This window comes from Gorilla gorilla, chromosome 2 (genome assembly GCF_029281585.2).
Source record: "Gorilla gorilla gorilla isolate KB3781 chromosome 2, NHGRI_mGorGor1-v2.1_pri, whole genome shotgun sequence".
NCBI lineage: Eukaryota > Metazoa > Chordata > Mammalia > Primates > Hominidae > Gorilla > Gorilla gorilla.
The window spans coordinates 162,514,115-162,537,825 of NC_086017.1; the positions used below are offsets into that span (position 1 = coordinate 162,514,115).

At 35.9% G+C, this 23,711-nt stretch overlaps 2 protein-coding genes across 8 annotated transcripts in view; one reads left to right on the plus strand and one right to left on the minus strand.

Moving 5' to 3' along the window:
• Positions 1-23,711, plus strand: part of MED12L (mediator complex subunit 12L) — a 348,784-nt gene that overhangs the window by 273,615 nt on the left and 51,458 nt on the right. For 6 of the 7 annotated variants that reach the window (XM_055382979.2, XM_019023183.4, XM_055382977.2 and 3 more), the window contains 12 exons: positions 2,578-2,709; positions 7,085-7,312; positions 7,956-8,097; positions 9,749-9,869; positions 10,250-10,351; positions 11,430-11,543; positions 14,561-14,760; positions 18,000-18,188; positions 18,774-18,848; positions 18,965-19,152; positions 19,995-20,156; positions 22,083-22,194. In XM_055382979.2, the coding sequence (XP_055238954.2) occupies positions 2,578-2,709; positions 7,085-7,312; positions 7,956-8,097; positions 9,749-9,869; positions 10,250-10,351; positions 11,430-11,543; positions 14,561-14,760; positions 18,000-18,188; positions 18,774-18,848; positions 18,965-19,152; positions 19,995-20,156; positions 22,083-22,194 (1,765 nt within the window). The remainder of the gene's footprint in view (positions 1-2,577; positions 2,710-7,084; positions 7,313-7,955; positions 8,098-9,748; positions 9,870-10,249; positions 10,352-11,429; positions 11,544-14,560; positions 14,761-17,999; positions 18,189-18,773; positions 18,849-18,964; positions 19,153-19,994; positions 20,157-22,082; positions 22,195-23,711) is intronic. The other variant, XM_055382978.2, reaches the window with a different exon arrangement.
• The window catches only part of P2RY12 (purinergic receptor P2Y12), a 47,448-nt gene that overhangs the window by 20,686 nt on the left and 3,051 nt on the right, over positions 1-23,711 (minus strand). The window lies entirely within an intron of this gene.

Sequence of the window (23,711 nt, forward strand, 5' to 3'; positions counted from 1 at the left end):
TACAGAATTAGCTAATACCACCCCCATTAAAGACTGAGGCTAAGGGCACCAAATTAGTGTAATGAGCTCTCAAAAACCTACATAAGCTGCTTTTTATCCACTCTCCAGGGCTTTTTATTTAAACACAGAAAGACAGCCTGTTATTTCTTTCTCTTCAGTTTTTCCTTCTGAGCTCAAAAGAATCATGGGGTTCTTTGGTTTTATAGTAACTTTTTTTTTTTTAATCTAGCACATGTAATCAATTTATATGCTATCCTAGAATGATATCAATTTAACAGTAGCTCTTCTGGGAAAGAGGAAATGCTACCTTTATTTGTATTAATTACATGTTATGAAATGAAATCTGAAACATCCTAAAAACGTCAGAATGTAAGAACATTTACATATTAGAATTCAGGAAATAGAGAATTATTTAATAACTCAACTACTGTATAAAGTTTGAATTTAGTATTATTTTACAGCCCAAGAAATTGAGATTCAGGCCTGTTAAGTGTTTGGTGAAGTGATGTACCCTATATCACATAGCTAATAAATCTCACAGATTTTAATAAAAATCTTTCGAACTGGAAGCTTATTCATGCTGTTTAATCTATGTTCTACTTTTAAAATAGTATATTGAAACCCATTAGTTGGTCATGAAATGAATTTAATGGGTTGTGACAAGTTTTTTTGTTTTTGTTTTTTGTTTTTAATATTGTTATTTTGAAATTGATTTCAGTATCATTTAGTTTGGCCTTGAAAATTTTTATCCTGTTAAATATTCATAAAATCATATTTGACATTAACTTTGTTATATTTTTACCTTATATTAGTAAGGATAAGTATTATGCTTAAAACTATTATTTCACTTCTTCGTACTTATGTGAACAGTACACTGGATTACGATGTGAAATGTTTTTCTTATTGCTTGCAAATCAAAGAAGTTGAGGAAACACTGACTACTATACGATGGATACCTAAACCTAACAGACTCTGAATAAATGTTTATTTACTTTAGTCACAAAATAATTCTTCGCTTTATAGATAATATCAGGATTTTGTTTAACTTTTATTTTAGAATAAGAGGATATAAGTACAGGTTTATTACAAAGGTATATTGCTTGGTGCTGAGGTTTCAGGTTATGATTGAAACCATCAGGAAGTGAGCATAGTACTCAGTAGGTAGTTTTGCAGACCTTTCCCCTGCTCTCTGTCTCCGCACTTCAGTAGTCCCCAGTGTCTGTTGTTCTCATCCTTATGTCCACGTGTACCTCATGTTTAGCTCCCACTTACAGTGAGAATATGTGCTTGGCTTTCTGTTTCTGCATTAGTTTGCTTAGGATAATGGCCTGCAGCTACATCTATATTGCTACAAAGAGCATGATTTTGTTCTTTTTTATGGCTGCATAGTTTTTGGTTTGCTTATGCAGTTAACAGGTTGAATCATTACTTTTCTTCTTAATTGTGTGACACTTTTGTTCTAATTGGCAGCTTTTACCTGCTGCTAGGTAGTCCCATCTGTTGATGTCATTTCACAGGGTTTGGGATACTACATTGCCATTTCCTCAAGAAGTCTCCTTGGTTCCACCTATGGTACCTGTGATTCCATTGTCCTCCTTGGCCTAGACATCCTATGTTCTCTCCACTTTGCCCTTTCCACTGAATAGTACAGAGGAGTTTGATCTGGGAGTCTGGAAACCTAAGCTGTTGTCTTGCTTCTGCTAGAACTAGCTCTTTGCCTTTGAGCAAGTCACCCCACCTTTCTGCCTCTCAGAGCCTCCTTTATACAATAAGGATGGTGAATCAGATAGTTTCTAAAGCTTTTTTCATCTTTAATAATCTGTCATCTGTGACTCCATTAGTGTAATATAATGGCTGAGCCCTGTAACAAAATACAAGATGGTGATGGAATCAGATGCACAGATAGGTGAATGGACCACAAGTGTTTACATCTGTGGTGTATTGACTTCTGTGTTGCATGGACTATGGACAAAGAGGCCTATAACTACAGGAGTTATACAGAATATTACAAAACAGAAGGGGCTTTATCTTCTTATATAAGATAAACTAAAATAAATTTATTACTAGTTTGTATACATAGGGGAATGTATACATGCATAAGGGGAATGTGACTCCAAACCATGAACTGCTTGTGCACTTGAAAATGGGTTTTCCAGATTGACTGCTTTGAAGCATTGCTCCTTTACAAAAGAGAAAACTTGGGAATCTTTGCACACTGATGGAATTTGTGAATCTGCGGAGGCAGGGGCTCTCTACAACAGTTTTCCTTTTGTGTCTCAGTCACAGCAACTTAATCGGTGGATTCCTCCATACGTACCTTCTTTATGAAGGAATTTCTTTCATTGCTTTTGTTTCTTGTCATCAGTGACATTTCTGAAGTTTTTTTTAAAATCTATTTCAGTGTCATAATAGAAAAATTATATTGTACTGAGTTATTTACTATTCTATTTATTAGTTTCAACAATCCAATATCCTTTTTCTTACCCAAGTAATACATATTTTCACTCTAAAAGAGTCAAATGATAACCCATATAGTACAAATCTATGTCTTATTTCTTCGTATATTTTTCTCCTCAGGTTGTGTGGTGTGGTCAAGCATGTCGTAAACCCCTCAGAATGTTCTTCCCCTGAAAGATGCATTTTAGCCTACCTCTATGATCTCTATGTGTCGTGTAGCCACCTCAGAAGTAAATTTGGAGACCTCTTCAGGTGAGTAGAAGAGACTCAAAAGGACAGAAATAGGATCATGCCTATGTTTGTTAGTGACCCTGACAATATTGTCATCCTTTTGAATAATGAAAGCTAATTGCAATTGTATCTATTAGGCATTAATTTTGATATACTCATGATTTGTTTAAACTGAATATTAAAATAGACAGGGATAATACACGATAGTCTATATACAATATAAATGTGTGATCATAGGTTTTTTTTTCCCAATATTGAAATGATGTTAGGTCTGATTTTATTTCTTCAATAAATAAAGTATTTCTTAAGATTTTACATTTTCTATATGTTGTACAGACAGTGCATTTTAAGTAAGTCCTACTGAAGTAATGATTATTTGATGTATCTTTCCATTTTAAGTTTAAAATTCAATTTGGATTATAAATCTAATAGAAAGATCAATGAGGCAGCTCTTTGTATTTTGCTTTATTTGTATCCCTCTTGATTTTGATATCTACCTTTTCTGAGCTGACTTTTTGCATTACTTGGATTAGCTTTAATATCCTTTGGGCATTACAGTGTTTCATTTTTTATTTCCTGGTGACTCATAGAAGGTTCTATAGCCCCATTCACTTTTCTAGAACTTTTTCAGACTGTGTTTACTTCCTCTTTTTTCACAAAAACAATTTTGCTGTTTAGCAGGTAACTTTTTCATGTGTTAATGAGTTTTTTCAAAATGACCAGTACCCTCACTGAATAACATTAAATCAATGTGCATTAAAAGTAGGAAACCTGGTTTCTATTACAGATTGTATTAGATTCAGGTTCAGCTTGATAAATGCTATCTAATGTTTCCTGGTATGAAAAAAATAGAACTGAATTAATCATAAAAAGGTACTGTAAATTCTGCAGTTAACCTACTTGCTATCTTAGACTTAAAATTCATGACCTGATAATGATAGTAGTATTTGATTCCTGTCAATACATCTTATTGCTGAAGGAATATTTTATTGTTTAATGAGTCCAGAAAGTTGTATTTTTATAAATATTTTTATTTTCTTAATACTCTTATCCAGAATTCGTATTGAATTATTTTTGGCTGTAGCTATAACCTTTATTACAAATTACTGTAAGTGTGAGAGACAATATTCTGTGCTTTGCTCTTGAAATCACCCCACTCAGAACATTCTTTCAGAGCTATTTGCATGCTGACTTCTTCACTCCGTTTGTCTTTCTGCTTCCATGGCCATTCCTACTTCAAATAGTATCCCCAACTTCCTGTCATTCGTTGTATCTTAGCACTTGCTACCCCCCACAGGCAGCACTAGGGCTGGAAAGTAAATGCTTATTTAATGTTATTTTGAGGACAGTTATTTACTATAGATGGGTAGGAGGAGAGTGGTAGAAGGTAATAGCTAACAAAACAAATTTGGAATCCAGAAGGAGGTAGGGAAGGGATATTCAACTACCGTTTTTTTTCCTTTGTAATACCTCGTATCCAGTTTGTTTGTAAATTCTGTGATCTCTGCCTTCCAAGCATCTCTAGAACCTGCCCATTCTTCACCCTCTCTTTACCGCTGTGGATACCTCTTGCTTGGACCATTGCGGAGTTCTTCTAACTGGTTTCCTTGCTTCCACCCTTAACTCTAAAACACATTTTCAACATCCACTAAAGTGATCCTTTTAATATACGAATGATTCACAGGCTTTCAGTGATTTTTCACCCACTCAGAATAAAATTCACCATCCCTACCTAGCCTTCAAGATCTGCAGGGTCCCGTCTTCTCTTCCACTCCTTTCCCTCTGTTTATTGTGGCCACACAGACCTCTTTACTGATCAAACACTCTAAGAACAAGCCACAGTAGGGCTTTTGCACTTTATCTTACATTGCTTGTGATACTTGTCCTCAGTTACTTGTGTGCCCCACTCCCACACTTCACTCACGACTGCCTCCCTGAGCACACCATTTTAAATAGCACCCCCATGTCATCATTCTGAGCCTCAGCACTTGCTACCCCCGCTATAGATTCTATATTTATTTATGGCCTGGCTCCTCCTTAGAATGTATGCTTCATGACAGCAGAAGCTTTTTCTATTTTTTTCGCTGCTATATCCCAGTGTCTTGAAGAGTATGTGGCTCTTAGTAGGCACTGAAAAAAAAATCTGTTGAATGATAGTTATATCTAAGACAATTCATGTTTTTAATGGTATTAATAAAGTGTGAAAATATGAAATGGGTTAGGTTTCAAAATAATCCTTTGTGAAATATTTGAGTGGGTCTTAGGAAATATCTTTCCACAGAAATTGTGTCACAATTTAAAAATACTTACATTCTTCTCTTACTTTACATAGAGCTTTCCGTTTCAGCTTACATTTTTCAAAGAGCTTTCTCTTACATGGTTTAGTTCTTACAGCAGCCGTTTTTTTAATAGTGAACTTCCTCAGACAGCCCCAATAGTCTGCTTGACCCTTAATACTCATGCAGTGTGGTGCAAATAGGTTAAATGAGGTAATTCAAGTAACATGCGCTGGGCGTGGGGTGTGTGGAAATTTAGGGTACCAGCACACAGTGAATAGAGAAATTACTCAGGGGTCAGAAGAGTGGCACATCAGAGTGATTGGCACTGTCTAAAGTTTCCTCTATTTGAAAAAATGAAAGAGAAATACAACTTTCTTGGGATATCTTGAAGTCAGAGACCTATTTGTAGTTTGAGATGAAGAAAAATGGGCAAACAAAAGCTAGATACACAGAGAGATTTCTATCAGTATACTGATAAAACAACTTTAATAATGTTATCTGAACCACCATTCATAAAGTTGTGTGAGAGGAGTATTTTTTTCTGAAACACCATTCACACAGTTGTGTGAGAGGAGTATTTGGGGGAGATACAACACTGGTCCCCTCTACCACTGATTGAGCTACTGCTGTGTGCCAAGCACTGTGCTGGGTTATTTCCATCAAGAGCTTTATTTCTCACATCAACCTCAAGAAACTGAAAATGTCATGACTCTGAATTGCAAACTTGTGTCCTTCAATGACAGCCAACACATTTTTTAAAATATAAGTTGTCTACACAGAAAGAGAATGTAGAAGATTGTAATTGCTGCCATTTAGTAGATGACTTTAGTCGTCTTTGTTAGAGTAGTGCTTCCCAAGCATTACTTGGCACTTGATTTATGTGGGAGATCTTGTTACACATACAGACTCTATACACCTACAGTGGAGGCCCAGGATTCTATATTTTTAACAAACACCCCAAAAGTGATTCTCAAGGAATAGAGCTGAAACTACATTTTGGTAAACATTGAACTGAACAATCTCTGTTTTCTTAAAGCTATTGACAGTGGCAATAGTTTAGAATAGAGAGTCTTTATGACTTTTCATCTTCGAGGGACTCATTCCTGGCTGCCATTGATGCAAGTATATAACAATATGGGGTTTAAAAAAAAAAGCCATAGGTCACCACAAACCACAAATACTTTTGCTGCCAAAAACTTAATCTATAAAACAGATTTTCTGATGCATAAAAGAGCTTTTGAGTAGAGAGAGTGAATGTTGTTTATGGATATGCTACCTACAGAAGGTAAGCACAAATGGCTAAGTTTATATAGAATCTGAGATTTTACATCAAATCTTTCTGCCAGTCTCATTCACAGAGCAGGTTTGGAGGAGATAGGTTCTAATTCCTTTTATACTTCTAGTAGTCTATATCTGATTCAGACGTAACTCACTGAAACATGAACTGTTTTTATATGATAGAGCAGGCTCTTTAAAAATCTCTTAATGCCTCTGAGAAATACAACATGATAAGTTTTTATGAATGATATAATAGTTTTTTCACTTCCATAGAATTTATGTATTATCCATATCCCGTTACTAGAATGTAAGTTCGTTGAAGACAAGGAATGTGCCTCTCTTTTTCACAGCTGTGCCATAGTCTCCAGAATAGTCTTGGCACACGAACTTCTACTGCGTACACTATACCAGAGAAATAGTTTTGTAAGATATGTAATTAAGAGTACTCTTATGTGTAATTGAATCCTTTTTTATTTTTAAGTAATAACACTTTTCAACAACTGTTAAGACACAGTTGTTGGAAGCCATAGTAATTTCTTTGATTTTTAAAGCATGTAAAATGTAGACCATATTTAGGAAATAATTAAGATTTATAACCAAATACTTCATTTCTGTTTTGTTCTTCCACCTATTTAGAAATTATTTATTGAGGAATTTCTACATTCCAAAGTACTTTGATTAGCGCCAATTAGTAAGAAGTTCAAATTAAGAACTCATAATGTGAATCTTCTCTAGGAATGCGTTATAGTTCCTGCCATTTAATATGTCCTTAAGTGAAATAGTTTTCTAGTTATTCTAGTTTTATTTTTCTGTTTTAACTTTTTTTCTTATAACCTCAGTAGTGCCTGTTCAAAAGTAAAGCAAACGATATATAATAACGTGATGCCTGCAAATTCGAACTTGCGATGGGATCCAGACTTCATGATGGATTTTATTGAGAATCCCTCAGCCCGCAGCATCAACTACTCAATGCTGGGCAAGATCCTCAGTGACAATGCGGCCAATCGCTACAGCTTTGTCTGCAATACACTCATGAATGTATGTATGGGCCATCAGGATGCTGGCAGGTGAGATGGGTTACCCTGGAATTCATGATTAACCAAAGAGTTGTTGCCTTGGTGCTTCTTTGAAATTGATGTCGTTAGTAAGTGTCTGGACTCACATTTGGCTATCATTTGCTTTTTCTAAATCGTCTTTTATTCCTTAATTTACCTCTGCACTATCTTTTAATTTCCTTAACCTGAGAGACAGTGCTTTCTTATTTATTACTCTGGCATGAGATGTTTTCAGTATGGCCAACAATTACATGATTTATTTTCAAAAACATATAATAAAAATATAAATAAAAATGCCTGTATTTTGAAAAAAACCGTATTTGGGTCCACCTAAATTACATAATGTCTATAAATTTTTTGATGCCCTTAAAAATGTAAATCGTAGTTCAGATTTATTCACGAAACTAAAAATATTCTAATTCGTGTATGTACCGATTATTGTTTGTTGCTTAACAGCATCGTCAAAAATATTTGAAGCCATCGTTATCTTCTTCTCAAGGTTCTACTAAGTTATTTGACAAATGAGTATTTTATCTGTGAATCTAAGAAAATGACTTGTTTGATGTTAGTGAAATATATGTTAATTAAGTATATCACAGGTGAGTATTTCTCTTTTGTACAAGGTTACTTTCTGTGTCTTCTTTTTCTTTTCTAGGATTAACGACATAGCCAATTTCTCCTCTGAGCTTACGGCTTGCTGCACTGTTCTTAGTTCAGAATGGCTGGGGGTTCTGAAGGCTCTTTGTTGTTCTTCAAATCACGTGTGGGGGTTTAATGATGTACTTTGCACTGTAGATGTAAGTTTTCTTTTTCATTTAAAAATTGAACTGTGCAATTAAATATTTAGTGGGTAATCTTTTTGCTTTTGGCTTTTATTTAATTGATTCAACTGAAATGTTATAAAATATTTTTTCTTTCTCTGTCCAAAAGCAGTAAACCACAGTGACATTGCCAGGGATTAAATACATGAAAAAAAATAGAAATAAATAGAATGCATAGTTTAATCTGTAGCAGAGGGGCCAAGAATTTCTTTGTTTCCTGAAATTTCCATTTAGTTGAGATTTCTTCCATATGGATGGTCTCTTCAGAGCTGTTTTTTCTTTTTACCAATTGCCCTGGATTCCTCACAGCATGGGACATAATCTAACTAAAGCAGTTCACATTCTGAAGAAGGCCACTTTGATATTTTTAAGTGCAAGGCGCAGTATACAAATAAAGGCTTTGTTGGGTTACGTAAGAATGTCCAGGTCTAGATTCCGAGGATGTCCGGTGTTTTTTGGCAATTAATGCCTGGAAGATGATGAAAAGATACCCCTTGTATATATCACTGACTTCCTTGGATATCATGTTGCATCCATGATGTGTGTATTTCTTTAAAAATCTGTCTTGATTCTTTACTTCTCCTGTTGCCACTTATTGGAGTAGTCTTTGTCGTACACTAGTATCTCTTATGCATAATTCTTTATACATTTTTACACCTGCCTCTCAGTTGAAGGTTGACTTCTGAATTCCGCTAATCAGGACTGGTTGAATAATCCTATCTCTATGTCTTCATTATATGAAGACTTAAGAATTTATGTGTATAAAATTCATAGATGTGGCCTGCTTTTCTGGACAGAAGAGACTTAAATTTTTATCTTTAATATAGTTTCTTAATCTCTTAGTTGTTTTTTTAAATTACACTTTACCTTCTGCAATTCCTCATCTAAAAAATTGGAATTAATAATAGTGTGAACCTTATGGTGGTGTGCTAATAAATAAGGTGATTTTTGCAAGTTAACCATAGTCCTTGGCATATGGTGTGAATCAGTATGAAGATTGCTATTGTAGTTGTTTTTCCTATTATTTTCTTCCAAGGTCACGTGAGATCTAGAAAGGTAAAGATTTCACTGTGACTGAATTAATTTCCCCCTCTGTCTCTTTTTCTTCTTTTTAAATTTAAGAGTCAATTGGAAACTTTCAGAGTTGTTTTTAAAAGGAGTTTAATCATTAAAGAATCCTTAGTAGTTATCACTGAAAGGAACTCCAAAACCTTAGTGAGGCTTGTTTTTCAACTAGGGGGAGCCTCCTGGTTTTTCCCTGCCTTCTAATTGTCTGACTCTTAAATGGCATATCTTGTTGCAGTCTGCCAAAATGTTTTAATGATGTTACATCTTGTAGTGATTTCCTGATTTTGCATTTTTGTTGTTTTGTTTTTCATTTGCGTGTATGCAAGTCAAAGCTCAGTATTTTCTTACAGCGTTGGAATGTGGGTAAACCTCATTCATTGTTTTATAAAATAGAAATAGGCCTAGAGGATAATCATCATGATATGTTATCATTTCGCTCTGCTGGTTCATGTTGGGATTTGAGATCTTATTGGTATTGCCTGCATTCTCTTAGTTATTAACCTTAGATACTACTTACAAGGTTGTTAGGTATTAAAACCTGTCAATGTTTTTCTTGAAGGTGAGTGACCTTTCATTCCATGATTCATTAGCTACTTTCATTGCTATTCTGATAGCACGACAGTGTTTTTCCCTGGAGGACGTCGTGCAGCATGTCGCACTTCCCTCTCTTCTAGCAGCAGGTAAGGCAGCATCCATGAACATCAGTTGCTCTTTGATTGTTGTCTTGATGGAGTGGTTTCTAACATTACAACACAGGGAAAGGAGTATTTGAGGGTATGTATATTGGGAAGTGGTGTAGTATCAAGGTAGACATGGTAGAATTTTAATAGTTATTTTATACAAATTAACATGTATCACCGTGAAAAAGGTGGGAAACTGCTATGTTACAGTCTGTTTTAAGGAAGCACTAAGATTTCTCAGAAAAATAGCCAGGGCCTTATTTTCTTACCATAAGGAAAATTTATTTAAATTATTCCAGGAAATTTAGCTTAATAGGAAATCTGAAGGACTTGTTCCCAAGTGTGTTAGAAAACTTGCTTTTCCAATCCCCCTTTCCTAGCTTGTGGAGATGCGGACGCCGAGCCTGGGGCGAGAATGACATGCCGACTCCTGCTTCATCTCTTCCGAGCTCCCCAGGCCTGCTTCTTACCTCAAGCAACGGGTGAGCTGACTGCAGAAAAATCTGATTACGTTTTCATTGGTAGCTAAAGTTTCTAAAATGACCAAATAGGCTGTCCCTTTCTGTAATTGCCTTCTTAATTTTTTGGGCATGCTCTGGGGGTGATGAAGGGTGAGATGATACTATTCATTGAGAGGGCTGTCAGCACCTTTTATCTGTGTAATATCAGGATATATTGAGAAATATGAATCAAGAGTTAATAAGCAATAAAAATACCTCTGCTCTTAGGCCAAGCCGTGCTGGTGGGCAGCATGGTCCTCTCACGTACTGTGTGTGTTGGTTCTGAACCATATCACAGCAGCTTAGGGCAATGATGATTATTTTATTTTATTTTATTTTATTTTATTTTATTTTATTTTATTTTATTTTATTTCATTTCATTTCACTTTTTCTTTTTTTTTTCCAAGACAAAGTCTTACTGTGTCACCCAGGCTGGAGTACAGTGGTGTGATCTCGGCTCACTGCAACCTCTGCCTCCCGGGCTTAGGCAATTCTCTTGCCTCAGCCTCTCAAGTAGCTGGGACTATAGGCATGCGCCACCATGCCTGGCTAATTTTTGTATTTTTAGTAGAGATGGGGATTTCACTGTGTTGGCCAGACTGGTCTTGAACTCCTGACCTTGTGATCCACCTGCCTCGGCCTCCCAAAGTGCTGGGATTACAGGTGTGAGCCACCGCACCCATCCCTCATTTATTCTTGTACTAAGTAAAAGGAATAAAGTAAGAATTTTAGGAGCGTTGGTGAAGTCTGTTCCTAAAGATCATTTCCATATAGATAGGCATGTGTCTGTGTGAGAATCAACACAAATATGTGAAGGTCCTACTAATCTTGTTGATGTAGCTCTCTGAGGAGGAACGACATTGTTTTAATAAATAAAAAGAAAAGGATAAGTGAGGAGTACTGGCCGTGTTTCTTAGTGAATCCATGAAGCATCAATTAAAGCAAGCTAATGGGAATTAAGCACCCACAGTCTAACAATGAAAGGCTGACTGCCTGTAAATAATTACAAAACATTACTAATGATGGTAATGAGACTATTAAAGATTTGTTGTTTTTGTAGGCAAACCTTTCCCTGGAATAAGATCATCTTGTGATAGACACCTCTTAGCCGCTGCTCACAACAGCATTGAAGTGGGAGCCGTGTTTGCTGTCTTGAAAGCAATTATGATGCTTGGTAAGATTATTCTGACCCTAAGCTTCTTGGTTAATCACCAGAAATGAAGGCAAAATAATTTATTTTCAGGTTTAAATCTAGTAATATTATTGGAAACATGATATTGTTTGATCGCTTATTCTCCTGGAAAAATTAGTGGTTTCTCCTAGACCAAATACATCAGACTCTGGAAGATTCTGTCCCTTATCTAGTGTCTCTGGGGGAACTTACATGTAATATTTTTATGGTATTTTAGTTGCATAATGTCTCATTCTGATGTAAAATAGGTCCTCAGACCCACAGGGTTGTTTTGCCTTCTTTTGTGGCAGAAATCACACTTTGTGAGAGACAGGGATGACTTGGTAATCTAACTAAATGTTTACATTTTATCCAGATTATATTTCAGGAGCAGAACACCAGAAAATCTGAGTCTTAATCTTAGTATTTCTGCTCCTATCATGACCCTGAACGAGTATTTTTCCTTCTAACTTCGTTTTTTGATGACCCAGGCAATAGTTGCAATGATGTTGATATTATTGATAAATCAATATTAAGTTTCACAATAATTTTTTTCATTTAATTCATAATGTCCAAGATGTTCTTTACATCCTTATTTGTAAGAATTTTCCTGGAATAATAGCACTGCCTTTTCTCTTCATTTACAGGGTAATACATTAAAACATTATTCTGTAAATCTTAAAGGCTTTGAATGATTAGGAAGTCTTCAAGTCAGACTGCCTAATTCCAACTTTGGGTACCTTCTTTTGGTCTTGACTCTTATGTTCAGAAGTAGCTCCCCTTCATTAGAACAGAAATTACTGAGTGGATAGGAATTGCTTTAGATGAGTCCTAAATAACATGTTTTGGGCTATAATCTTGCTCTGCTTGGGAAATGTTATTTGGTGATGATGAGGAAGGATAACAGAATTTTCATAAAACAAGCTATTAAAACTTCACCTTAAGAAAGGATACACACACGGGCCTGTAAATTTTGTAGTAAAAAGGGGAGGTAGAGCCACGTCAAGGACCACAGCCGCCTCTGAGTGTAGGCGCTTATAGATTTATACAGCCAACATTAAGTGCTCATTTCAGTGAGTAAAATTTCCCTACTGTGATCATATTTGAAGGGAAAGTCAGTTGGTCGGTTCTACTTAATAAATAAATGTAGGGACCATAGAGATAGGGACTGGCTTTTTTACCTGTGGTATTTCTAGTGCTCATCAGAGAAACTAGCAAAGAATCAGTTTTCAATAAAATTATGTTGGAAGTGTGAATCTATAAATGACAAATATGCTAATGGCAGAAACCAAGATGAGTACCTTCTAGACACTGGCCCCATGATTTGTAGGATTAGTCTAATCTCAAGTAGAATTTGCCCACCTCTTCATCCACGTAATTTGGAGGATTCCCTGGGTCTAAGAAGTCAGGATCAGATCAGTTTAAACGTCAGCAGAGCTTTGAGCCAGGTGGGCACTGAACGCTCAAATGTATTCTATTGTCAGTGCAATTGCAGAAGGCCTGGCACAGACTCTCATACCTTCTCTGTTATCCTAACATCTAAACTAAATGAGGATCTCCTAGTATGGGGCTAGCAGATACTGTTTTTTCTGTTTCTTTTCTTTTCATTTCTTCTCTTTTCTTATTTGCAGAAGCTCTAATTTATCCACCCTACCATTCCCTAACCAACTCTCAATTCCTATCCACCAGGATATATTTTGACTTAGGGAAATAGGACCGTTATATCAAATTTGGTTTTTAATTTCTACAATGTAACTCAAGGTATAGAGGTAGTTGTTTACATCACCTAACAGTAGTGAAAGCATACTACATTTTGGTACTTGTAGAATTTAGTCTTTTCTTTCAGCTCCTGAAGTGATCTATTAAATGAAATCCTGTGGCTAAAGTGAAGTTGGTACTCTTTGTGTTTGTATTTTAATGAGAAACATATGATTATATATTGATAAATTGAAATACATTATTTATTCCTCTCCTCTGCTTAAGATTTTGTTAGTAAATACTCATTAAGCCGTTTTTTCAGCAAAGTCAAAACTTTTTCTTGGTTGACTTGTGGGTTTTAAAAGGCTTTTTCCATTAACTTGGGCATTGTTGCTGCCCACTTGCTGCAAGCAGTGAAGGCCTACTGTAAAAGCATTTGTTGGTTCCAGGAAATTTTCTTGTCAAGGCCTATGTTCCTGTGAGTAAAAGGCAAAAGTTTGAAGGCTGTGCTGTCATTTGGCAATCCTTATTTTGAATTTTTGTTACTCTCTCACTTTTAAAATATGATAGTTATTTGTTTCTCATGGCTAGAGATTTCTTATTTCTAGCTATTCAGACATTCTGTTTAGTTTCTTTCCCAGAACTTTGTTATGAAGAAAACACTTTCCTTAGCTTCATTTCACTAAGTATACTAAAGATTTATCAGGTAAGGTTTTCTAATTTGTATGTTACAGAGAGGAAGGTTAAAAAACAGGGGTTATTCAATGAATGCCCTACTTTTCAGGGCTTCCTTAGTATGCATTGCCCTTTTCCATTCCCAGGGAAATAAATCTCTCTTGTCAAGAAGTTGATAGTAAGGTGGGCTAAGGCAAAACTTTTCTCTTGACCTATGGATAGAAAATAAGTCATTGTAAGAGAAGAAATGGAAAAGGGACATCTAGAAGGGTGAGTAACCCATTTTTTCCTTGTCTATAAGTCAAATGAATTTGAATACATTCATGCTTGAAATATTGGTGAAACCAATGTTCTGTGATTACTTAGTGTGATTCATAATGGCCTTTCCAAGTTTGGTGAAACTATAATTATACAAGCAAAATAAGGACCGAGTCTTGAACTTGCTTTTTCTCCATTTCTGATAGAAACTTCTCTGGGTTCATGCATTTATGCTCTTGATCCATTCTCTCTATTCCTGAACAACTGGCTATTCAATAATAATACTGTTCACATATTTTAAATCCCTGAATGCTATCCTCATTTGCTCCTCAATTATTTGGCAATATTTTGAACTTCTGTGATTTTGCTTTTGTGATTCTATTACTTAGGAGATGCCAAAATTGGCAATAACAGTGTCAGCTCTTTAAAGAATGATGACTTCACCATGAGAGGTTTGCGATGTGATGGGAATGCTGATGATATCTGGACTGCCTCACAAAATCCAAAATCCTGTGGGAAAAGCATTTCCATAGAAACTGCCAATTTAAGAGAATATGCTAGATATGTACTGAGGACTATCTGTCAACAGGTATTCTAATTTAATTTGCCTTTTACTTTGAATACGTAACTCTTCTTTTGGAGAGAGCTACTTACACTTATAGGAAACTTGTGCATAGGTGGGCCCTTTTTTCTTGCTCACTTTATTTTGAAATAATTTTAAGTTTGCTGAAAAGTTGCAAGAATTATTTTTAAAAAACTCATGTCCATCCTTTACACAGATTTATTAATTTTTACATTTTGCTACATGTGCTTTGTAATTTGTATGTGGAGATGTGGGTGCATATACCTATTTTTTCTGAATCATTTAAGAGTAGATTGTATATTTTATTCTTTTGAATATTGCATTATTTCATAACATAACCAAAATATAGCTATTAAACATCAGAAAATTTAGCTTTTGGTACAGTAATTTTTTCTCATCTATAGGCCACAGTTTGATTTTGTTAATTGTCCCAGTATTGTTGGATTTGTCTGAGGTTTCCTGTAGATTAGCTTCAGATTATGCATCCCTGGCCAAGATACTACAGAAATAATCTTGAGTTCTTTCAGGTAATCATGTCTGAAGGCATGTGATGTCCATTTGCACCTCAAGGGTGATGTTAATTTTGATTAAGATGTTTCCATTGTATAGTTTCAAGATTTCCCCACTGTATAGTTACTAATTTTCCCCTTGCAGTAAGCAATCTTTGAGGAGATACTTTGAGACAGTGCAAATTTTCTTCTCCTTGTTTAACTCCCCCACCCCTCATAAGCATTCATTTTTATTCTTGCCCAGTCTAGTCTTTACTATGATGGTTGCAAAATGGTGGGTTTTTTTTTCCCCCAACTTCTCCTCTCCCTTCATAATATCAGTGTGTGTCCTATTTTAAGGAAGAGCCTGCCCTCCTCCCCCCTGTTTATTTATTATCCATATGGGTTATAATATACTGTACTTAGTTATTTTCATGTTCAGACTGTCCCAGATTTGTGCAGCAGGAATCTATTCATCCTGTCTATCACATCATTTGACATTTTAAAAATAGTTGGTATTTTCATAGTTTCTGGCCCATGTTGTACTTTCTCTGCCCCGGGCCTGGAATCACCTATTCCTCCAAGGAGCCCTTGGTTCTATTTAGCGGAGAATGTTACTTAGAAACCAAGATCTGGGTATTATGTATGCTCATGGTTATGGAGTATCATTAATTCTACGACCTGTCTGCAGACAAAGCTAGAAAGAAAAATATATCCATACACTTAAATATATGTAAATATATATATTTATGAGGTCCTACTGATACCTTCAATTCCAATCCAACCCCACAAAGTTGTTCTGTGTTTTTACCTAATTCATATTAGTATCACCTTCTTCCCTAGTAAGAATACTGATTCCCAAAAATGTCAGTTTACTTGTTTGTTTAATTCTATGATACATCTGAAATAGTTTTAAAATGTTACGCATGGCCGGGCATATTAAATGTGCTATCCAGCGCTTTGTCAAAAAATGATTAATTAAAATACAGTATCAAAAATGTACACTAGGCTAGGGCGCAGTGGCTCAAGCCTGTAATCCCAGCACTTTGGGAGGCTGAGGCAGGTGGATCACTTGAGGCCAGGAGTTTGAGACCAGCCTGGCCAGCATGGTGAAACCCCATCTCTACTAAAAATACAAAAATTAGCCAGGTGTGGTGACACATGCCTGTCACCCCAGCTACTTGGGAGGCTGAGGCATGAGAATTGCTTGAAACTGGGAGGCGGAGGTTGCAGTGAGCAGAGATTGTGCCACTGCACTCCAGCCCTGGTAAGAGAGCAAGACTCTGTCTCAAAGAAAGAAAGAAATGTTACACACATACCACTAGGAAGAACAAACCTACCTAAAAGGAGTTGAAGATTTGTTTGCAATTCCATTTTCTCTAAGGGTTTAAAATATTGTGTTCAAAAATTATTTGAACTTTTCCCATCCCTATGAGTGTATTCTTTATCTGAAATAGAACTAGGTTCATTTGGTTTTGCATTATTTAAATTCCTTTCTTGCCCCCAGTTCTGGCTATAGAATAGCTTACTTTGAAAAGTGAAACTATACAAAAAAGTATACTCAGAGATGTGTCTCCCTCCCATATCCCTCTTACCAGATGATCCAGTTTTATTATTTTTTGGTTTATTCTCCCTCCCATATATTTGTTTTAAAAGTTCTCCTATAAAAAAAAAAGTGACATACCTTATATATTATTTTGTACTTTGCTATAGATGTCGTACCGACTGGGTCATGTTTTTGTATTTTTACAGGCATGTTATAACTATGGTAAAAGATAGCTACATAGTCATATAAGTATTGAGAGGCAATTGTGTGTTGGTTCCCAACTGTGAGTGCATATTGGAATCAGCTGGGGCATTTAAAACAATTTGGATGCCTAAAAAATTACTGATATTTGGTGCCACCACCTGAGTTTGACTTAATTAGTCTGATGTGGGCCCTGGGCATGGAATTTTATAAAGATCCCAGGTAATTTTAGTGGACAACCAGCATTGAGCCACTGGTATGGTGGTTAAAAAACAGACTTCACCCGAAATAGATCTGGGTTCAAATTGGGCTCTGTTATTGTTGATGATTTCTTACTTTATTTAGTATAATAATTTGCCTTTGAAAAAAATGGTGAAGAAAAGGCAATAGGAGTTTAAATTGGTAGAAACTCTTCAGAGGGTCATTAACCCCATGCATCTATAGCCCCCCACTCACACTGGACCCAGCAATTGCACTTCTATGAAATTACCCTAAGAAAATTATTGTATAAAAAAAGAGATGTGCACTAATACTCATTTATAATGATAACATTATTCATAATAGTATCAAAAAGGAAGATCGTTTTCTAAATATTTGTTATACTATGTTGTATCTAGTCAGTGAGATAGTACAATGTATTCCATAAAAATTATGAAGAACGTATATCTGATAGAATCATTATATAGCAAGTTAGAAAAAACTGACACAAAATAGTGCCTAGAGCAAGACCTTACTTTCCAGTTAAAAACATACTAATATTCTCTTTATTGTCTTTTCTTTTTTCCCATTAAAAAATGTTTTTAAGCAAGTTCTACTTTGTATTTTTTAGAAGTCAAAATGCTAGAAATTTTGTTTTTTAAAATTTTTCTACCTACTTTTTAATGTAATTTTTTAAATTGGAAAATTCCTTTCAGTTTTCTATTCAATTATGCACTGTGGATTTAGTACATATTGCATATATATATACCGAAAGCCAGTGCCTGTCAATCTAATTGCCATATTATTTTTAGGAATGGGTAGGAGAGCATTGCTTAAAAGAACCTGAAAGATTATGTACAGACAAAGAACTTATATTGGACCCTGTGCTTTCAAATATGCAAGCACAGAAATTACTGCAGCTTATCTGTTATCCTCATGGCATTAAAGAATGTACCGAGGGGGACAACCTGCAAAGACAGCACATTAAGCGTATTCTTCAGGTCAGTAGTATACAGATTGTGTTTCTGTCATTTGATAAATTCTTTGTAATAATAAAAAGAGTTACTTCCTCTCTTTTTTTGTCCTTGCTAATTTGTGATTTCAATTCTGATTTTTATTCCCACACATTTTCTGTGGAATTGACATACTTTATTTTCGGGTGGATGTACATGCTGCAAATTGTATATGATCGTCAAACAAATATTGATATTTTAAATCAGTATTGTATTTACATGAGAAATATGCTTCAGAGATGGGTTATGCTAAATATATTATTAAAGAAATATTGAAATCATTTTGGAATGGGATTGGTTAAATAGATTTTGAAAGGAGAAATGCTTATTTAGTTTCAGTGCATAGCTGAGTCAGGCACAGTATTAACTAATTAATAATTAATGTTTCTGTTTATTGGTTTGTATCGCTACTGAATATATATGCAGCAAGATTGGGAACCTTTTGACTCATATAAATTATTTCATTGTGTATGATTATTCTGCTCTTTCTTGAGAGAAGGAGTACTGTAAGGAATTACTGTATTTTAACACATTTGATACCCATAATGTTTTAATTCTTTCCATTTTTCCCAGAATCTTGAGCAGTGGACACTGAGGCAATCCTGGTTAGAACTCCAGCTAATGATCAAACAGTGCTTGAAGGACCCTGTGAGTTTATATTGAAAGCTTATCTCTGTATGAAATTTTATAAAAAGCAAAAACACGTTGATGTTTGAGGATAAAGGAATACACATATGTGCCAGTATTCTTATATCTAACTCTAGGGCTCTGGTTCTGTGGCCGAAATGAACAACTTACTGGACAATATTGCAAAGGCAACAATAGAGGTATTCCAGCAGTCTGCAGACCTAAATAATTCTTCTAATTCTGGCATGAGCCTCTTCAACCCAAACAGTATTGGAAGTGCTGATACAAGTAGCACGAGACAGAATGGAATAAAGACATTCCTAAGGTATTTTTGTCTGTTGTTTTATTGAACTATCATGAATTTTTCACAAGTGACGGTAAATTTTGTGTAGTACAGTGATTTTTCTTTAAGTCACAGGAATGTGAAGAACATAGTTACTTGTAAGCGGTGATTATTATTATTTTAATAAGTTAATGAGTAAAGCTGGGGTGAATGATAGCTTCGGAATATTTGATTGAGTAGGCTTAAACACCTTGAAACTGCAGGTGAACTCAGGTTTGGTTCATGCTTTCAGTGTCCCTTAGTCTACTGTGTTATGTGGTATTCATTATATGGGAAATGCTTTTTCCACCATTTTTATTAATTTATTATTTTGCACAAGTATATCCTGGTAATTTTTGTGCAGAATTAGAACCAGTAGGCATATAAAATCTTAAAGTAATTATTTAATCATGAAAGGTAGATTGATTTGTATTTCATCATTTTGGTATAAGGTATAACTAGCGAATTTTAAACCTTAAAAATTAGCTATTAGTATGCTTACATATAATATTTCATATTGTAACTGTGACAGAAAAGTACATTGTTTGTTGGACAAAGTGATTGTTTTTAATCAGAGAGAGGGGGTCATCGGAGAACATTAAAATCAGTTTAGTTACAATATCCTTCCAGAACTGCATGTTTTATTGCTTTCTGTAAGCTTAGGTGGAAAGCTCATGCAAATGTCTAGTGTTCAGAAAAAGGAAAGATAATACAGAAATAAAAGGGAAATTTTAGAACAGTCTGTGTGTCTCATACATCAAAGTTTCGCTTTGGAGTTTCTGTTATAACTGTGAGAGCAGGGGAAAGGATGCTTTCTCTGGTGTAACACCTGTTTCTGATTTTAGTTCCTCTGAACGCAGGGGTGTATGGTTGGTGGCCCCCCTCATCGCCAGGTTGCCAACTTCTGTGCAAGGAAGAGTGCTGAAAGCTGCTGGGGAAGAGCTGGAGAAGGGACAGCACTTGGGTTCTTCTTCCAAAAAGGAAAGGGACAGACAGAAACAGAAAAGGTGTGGCTGGAAGATGTGCATCTGTGTGAGAGTTTAAAGAATAATTGAGAAAGTCTCACTTCCTGGAAACCTGTGTGGTCACTGTACCCACAGTCCACTGAAATTTAGTTTTTAAATGGAGCTGGGAATATTCTATTAGGAAGGCTGTCTTATTCCTAAAAAATTTCAGGTTATAATCCTTAATACATTAGTTCTCAATTCTGCCTTTATATCCAAATCACTGCTGAACTGTTAAAAACAGTGATTTCCGAGACCCGCTTTAGACCAACTGAATCAGATCTGGATAGCTACCTGATCCCTGTATTTTATTTTTAATTATTTCTATTTTTTTATTATTTAGATATTTATGTTTAAAATAATGTATAATTCTGGCATGTTGGTGTCTGAACTAGTTGTTCATATTTTTAACATTTAGGGCTCCTGTTCTAGACTAGACATTAAGACTCCTAGGCCACCACAACTAATGTTTTCTTAATTTATTTTATGCCCAAGAAAAGGTTTCAAGTAATTATATTTGAAAACCGTGTTACTGAGAAAGAAAGAAACCTAACCCTAATGTGAAAATGCCAAGAAACCTAGGAGTAAAGGAAAAAAATTGATATCTTCCATTAAAAAAAATATTTTAAGCACATAGGTTTCTTGTCCACTAATGAATAATACTATAGTAGCCACCATTTATTGACCGCTTACAAAATGGCAACTCCTCTCTAAAACTCATTGTGTACATGAGCTTTTAAAATTCTTATAGCAATCATGTGGTAGGTACTCTCATTATCTTCTTTATATCATGTTGAAACAGGCACTTAAAGGTTACATGAGTTGCTCCAGGACACACAGTGAAGGACATAAAGCCTGGGTTTAAATCCAGGAGGTCTGGCTTCTGAGCTTGTGCTCTTAACTACAGTACATTTTGGTAGTGACCCAGCATTGTATGTACTGTATTTGTTTTACATCTGGTTGTTTTACCATGTTGGCCAGGATTAATTAACCAACAAGGAGGCATAATTTTAATTTTGAAATCATGTTTGCTAATAGGTGAGTGTATGTGCATTGCCTAACTTCCCATAGGCAGGACAGATGGTATTGAAGAGACTTGAAAGATTGCTCTTCCCACATCAGGGGCTCTTTATTCTGCCCATGGAGAATAATGCTGATTGAAATATTTTGGCCTAGGTCTCATTTTAAGAAATTTTTCTTTCCAACGTGGCGCTTTGTTTGTCGGTATGATTTGTTGATTGTTCTCTAATTGAAGACATTTTGTTAAAATGCCAATTTAAAACAGAATTTTTAACCAAATGCCTTGACACCCCTCTACCAGTGGACGCTACAGGCTATGTTGGAGCCTGTGGGCTGTGTTGGAGCTGCACACTAGGGGTCACCAGCAAGTACACTGTTTTTGGAGTCCTCAGCCCTGGCTGCTAAATTAGCTCTACTAACACCCTGCTTTTTGGTCTTGGGAAATGTACTGAAAAACAAAATCAAACCCCAAAACAAGCTCAACAGACATATAGGCCTATTTTCCCAGACTCTAAAACAAGAGTTTTATATGAGAACTTTAAAAATTTTTAATTTTATCCTGTGTATAAATTGATATTCTTTCTGATGTATATTTTAAAATTCTGCATATTGATGTAGAAGATGAATTCACTGTCTTCTACCCTCACTGCCCGGCATGCTCACATACAATATGGATTGATGCTAGTTTGAGAATGACTTCGAGGGCAATTAGAGCATACGAAGTGATTTAGAAGCATTACAGTGGCTTTTAATTTTATAAGTAGAGGTATGATTTAAATTTTCAAGCAGTCTTTGGCTATTTACCACCTCTCTTATTTATCTAATAGTGAGGCAAAGAAATGAATGTTGCCAGAGGAAGTAATGAATTATTTCTAACTAGATCTGTTGTTATTATTACTTCCTTTGTAGTATGTCTCTTTTGAGTCAACAACCCTTCCTCTCACTGGTACTTACCTGCCTTAAGGGACAAGATGAACAAAGGGAAGGCCTCCTAACATCTCTCCAGAATCAAGTTAACCAGGTAAAGTATAATATAATATTAAGACAGGCAAATATCTTTCTAACGGCATTCATTTATTTGCCTTTCAAATACTGAGATTAAATTAATAAGGGCCAGGTGGGGTCGCTCATGCCTGTAATCCCAGCACTTTGGGAGGCCGAGGCTGGTGGATCACCTGAGGCCAGGGGTTCGAGACCAGCCTGGCCAACATGGTGAAACCCCGTCTCTACTAAAAATACAAAAATTAGCCGGGCATGATGGTGTGCGCCTATGATCCCGGCTACTCGGGAGGCCGAGGCAGGAGAATTGCTTGAACCTGGGAGGCAGAGGCTGCAGTGAGCTGAGATCGCACCATTGCACACCAGCCTGGGAAACAATAGTGAAACTCTGTCTCAAAAAAAAAAAAAAAAAAACAACTAGTAAGGTTACAAAATGTTTTGAGTAGACGCTGAGAAACAATCCATGCCTTATTCTTCTACCTGGCATTGTAGACACCACAAGATTAACAACTTTATATTAACGATATGTACAATAAATGTGTACTGCCTATAAAAGTAAAATTTTATATATTGCATATAACTTTGAAGTATCTGCCCGTCTCCTAACTCTGCCTCATAGGAGAGGACCTGGAGCAATCTATGCTGCAGTAGGCATGGCAGTGAGTCCAGCTCCTCAAGCTTGGATGCCACATTATCAGGCACGCTTTTAGCTTGAAATCTGTAGGTTCAGAAACTCAATTGTATTGATGCCAACCAAGTACACAAGAAATAAATCAGAAGGCATATTGGTTTATTTAGAAATAATTTGGACCTTGCCTTTTCACCAAACACAGTTCTCCTGGTCACTGTTTGAGGCTTTTGCATCTATGTACTATAAGGAAACTGAGCATTCACAATAGAAATTGGAGAGCATGGAATTAAGCAAAGTGGATAGATTGGTCTTATGAGGTGTTTTATCCTGATACACAGCCTAATTGAACCCTTCTTGTGGCACTGTGTTTCTATGACACCATGTCTTTCCCTCAAATGGTACTAGATGGACATGGACAAGGACACTTAATCTTATTTGATCCTCATGTCATTTCTCACCTTTTGGGTAGGAGAGATCTAGATACAGCAATCATAGTGAACCTTTTTAAATGGAAGTCACATATTACCTCAGTATACCTAGTATAAAAAATTCGGGCTGATAAGGCCAGACATGATTTGACACTGGCTCTCTCTCCTACCTTGTCTCCTACCATGTCTCCTACCAGTCATGGCCCTCTTTCCTCCACTGTTGTTGCACTGGCCATGTTACTGTTCTTGAACTTGCTGAGCAAATCCTCATTTCAGTGCCTGTGCATCTTTTCTTCCCTTTAGGTGGAAAGATTCCCTTCCAGAGATTAGCATGGCCTGCTCCCTTCATTCAGTTCTCTGTTAAGATGTTACCTCCTTCGGGAGGCCTTTGATCACCTCTAAAAATAGGACCACAGCCATTCTGTATGCCATTGCCATGCCTCAAACCACTTGTTACACTTAGTTTTATTTGTCCCACTA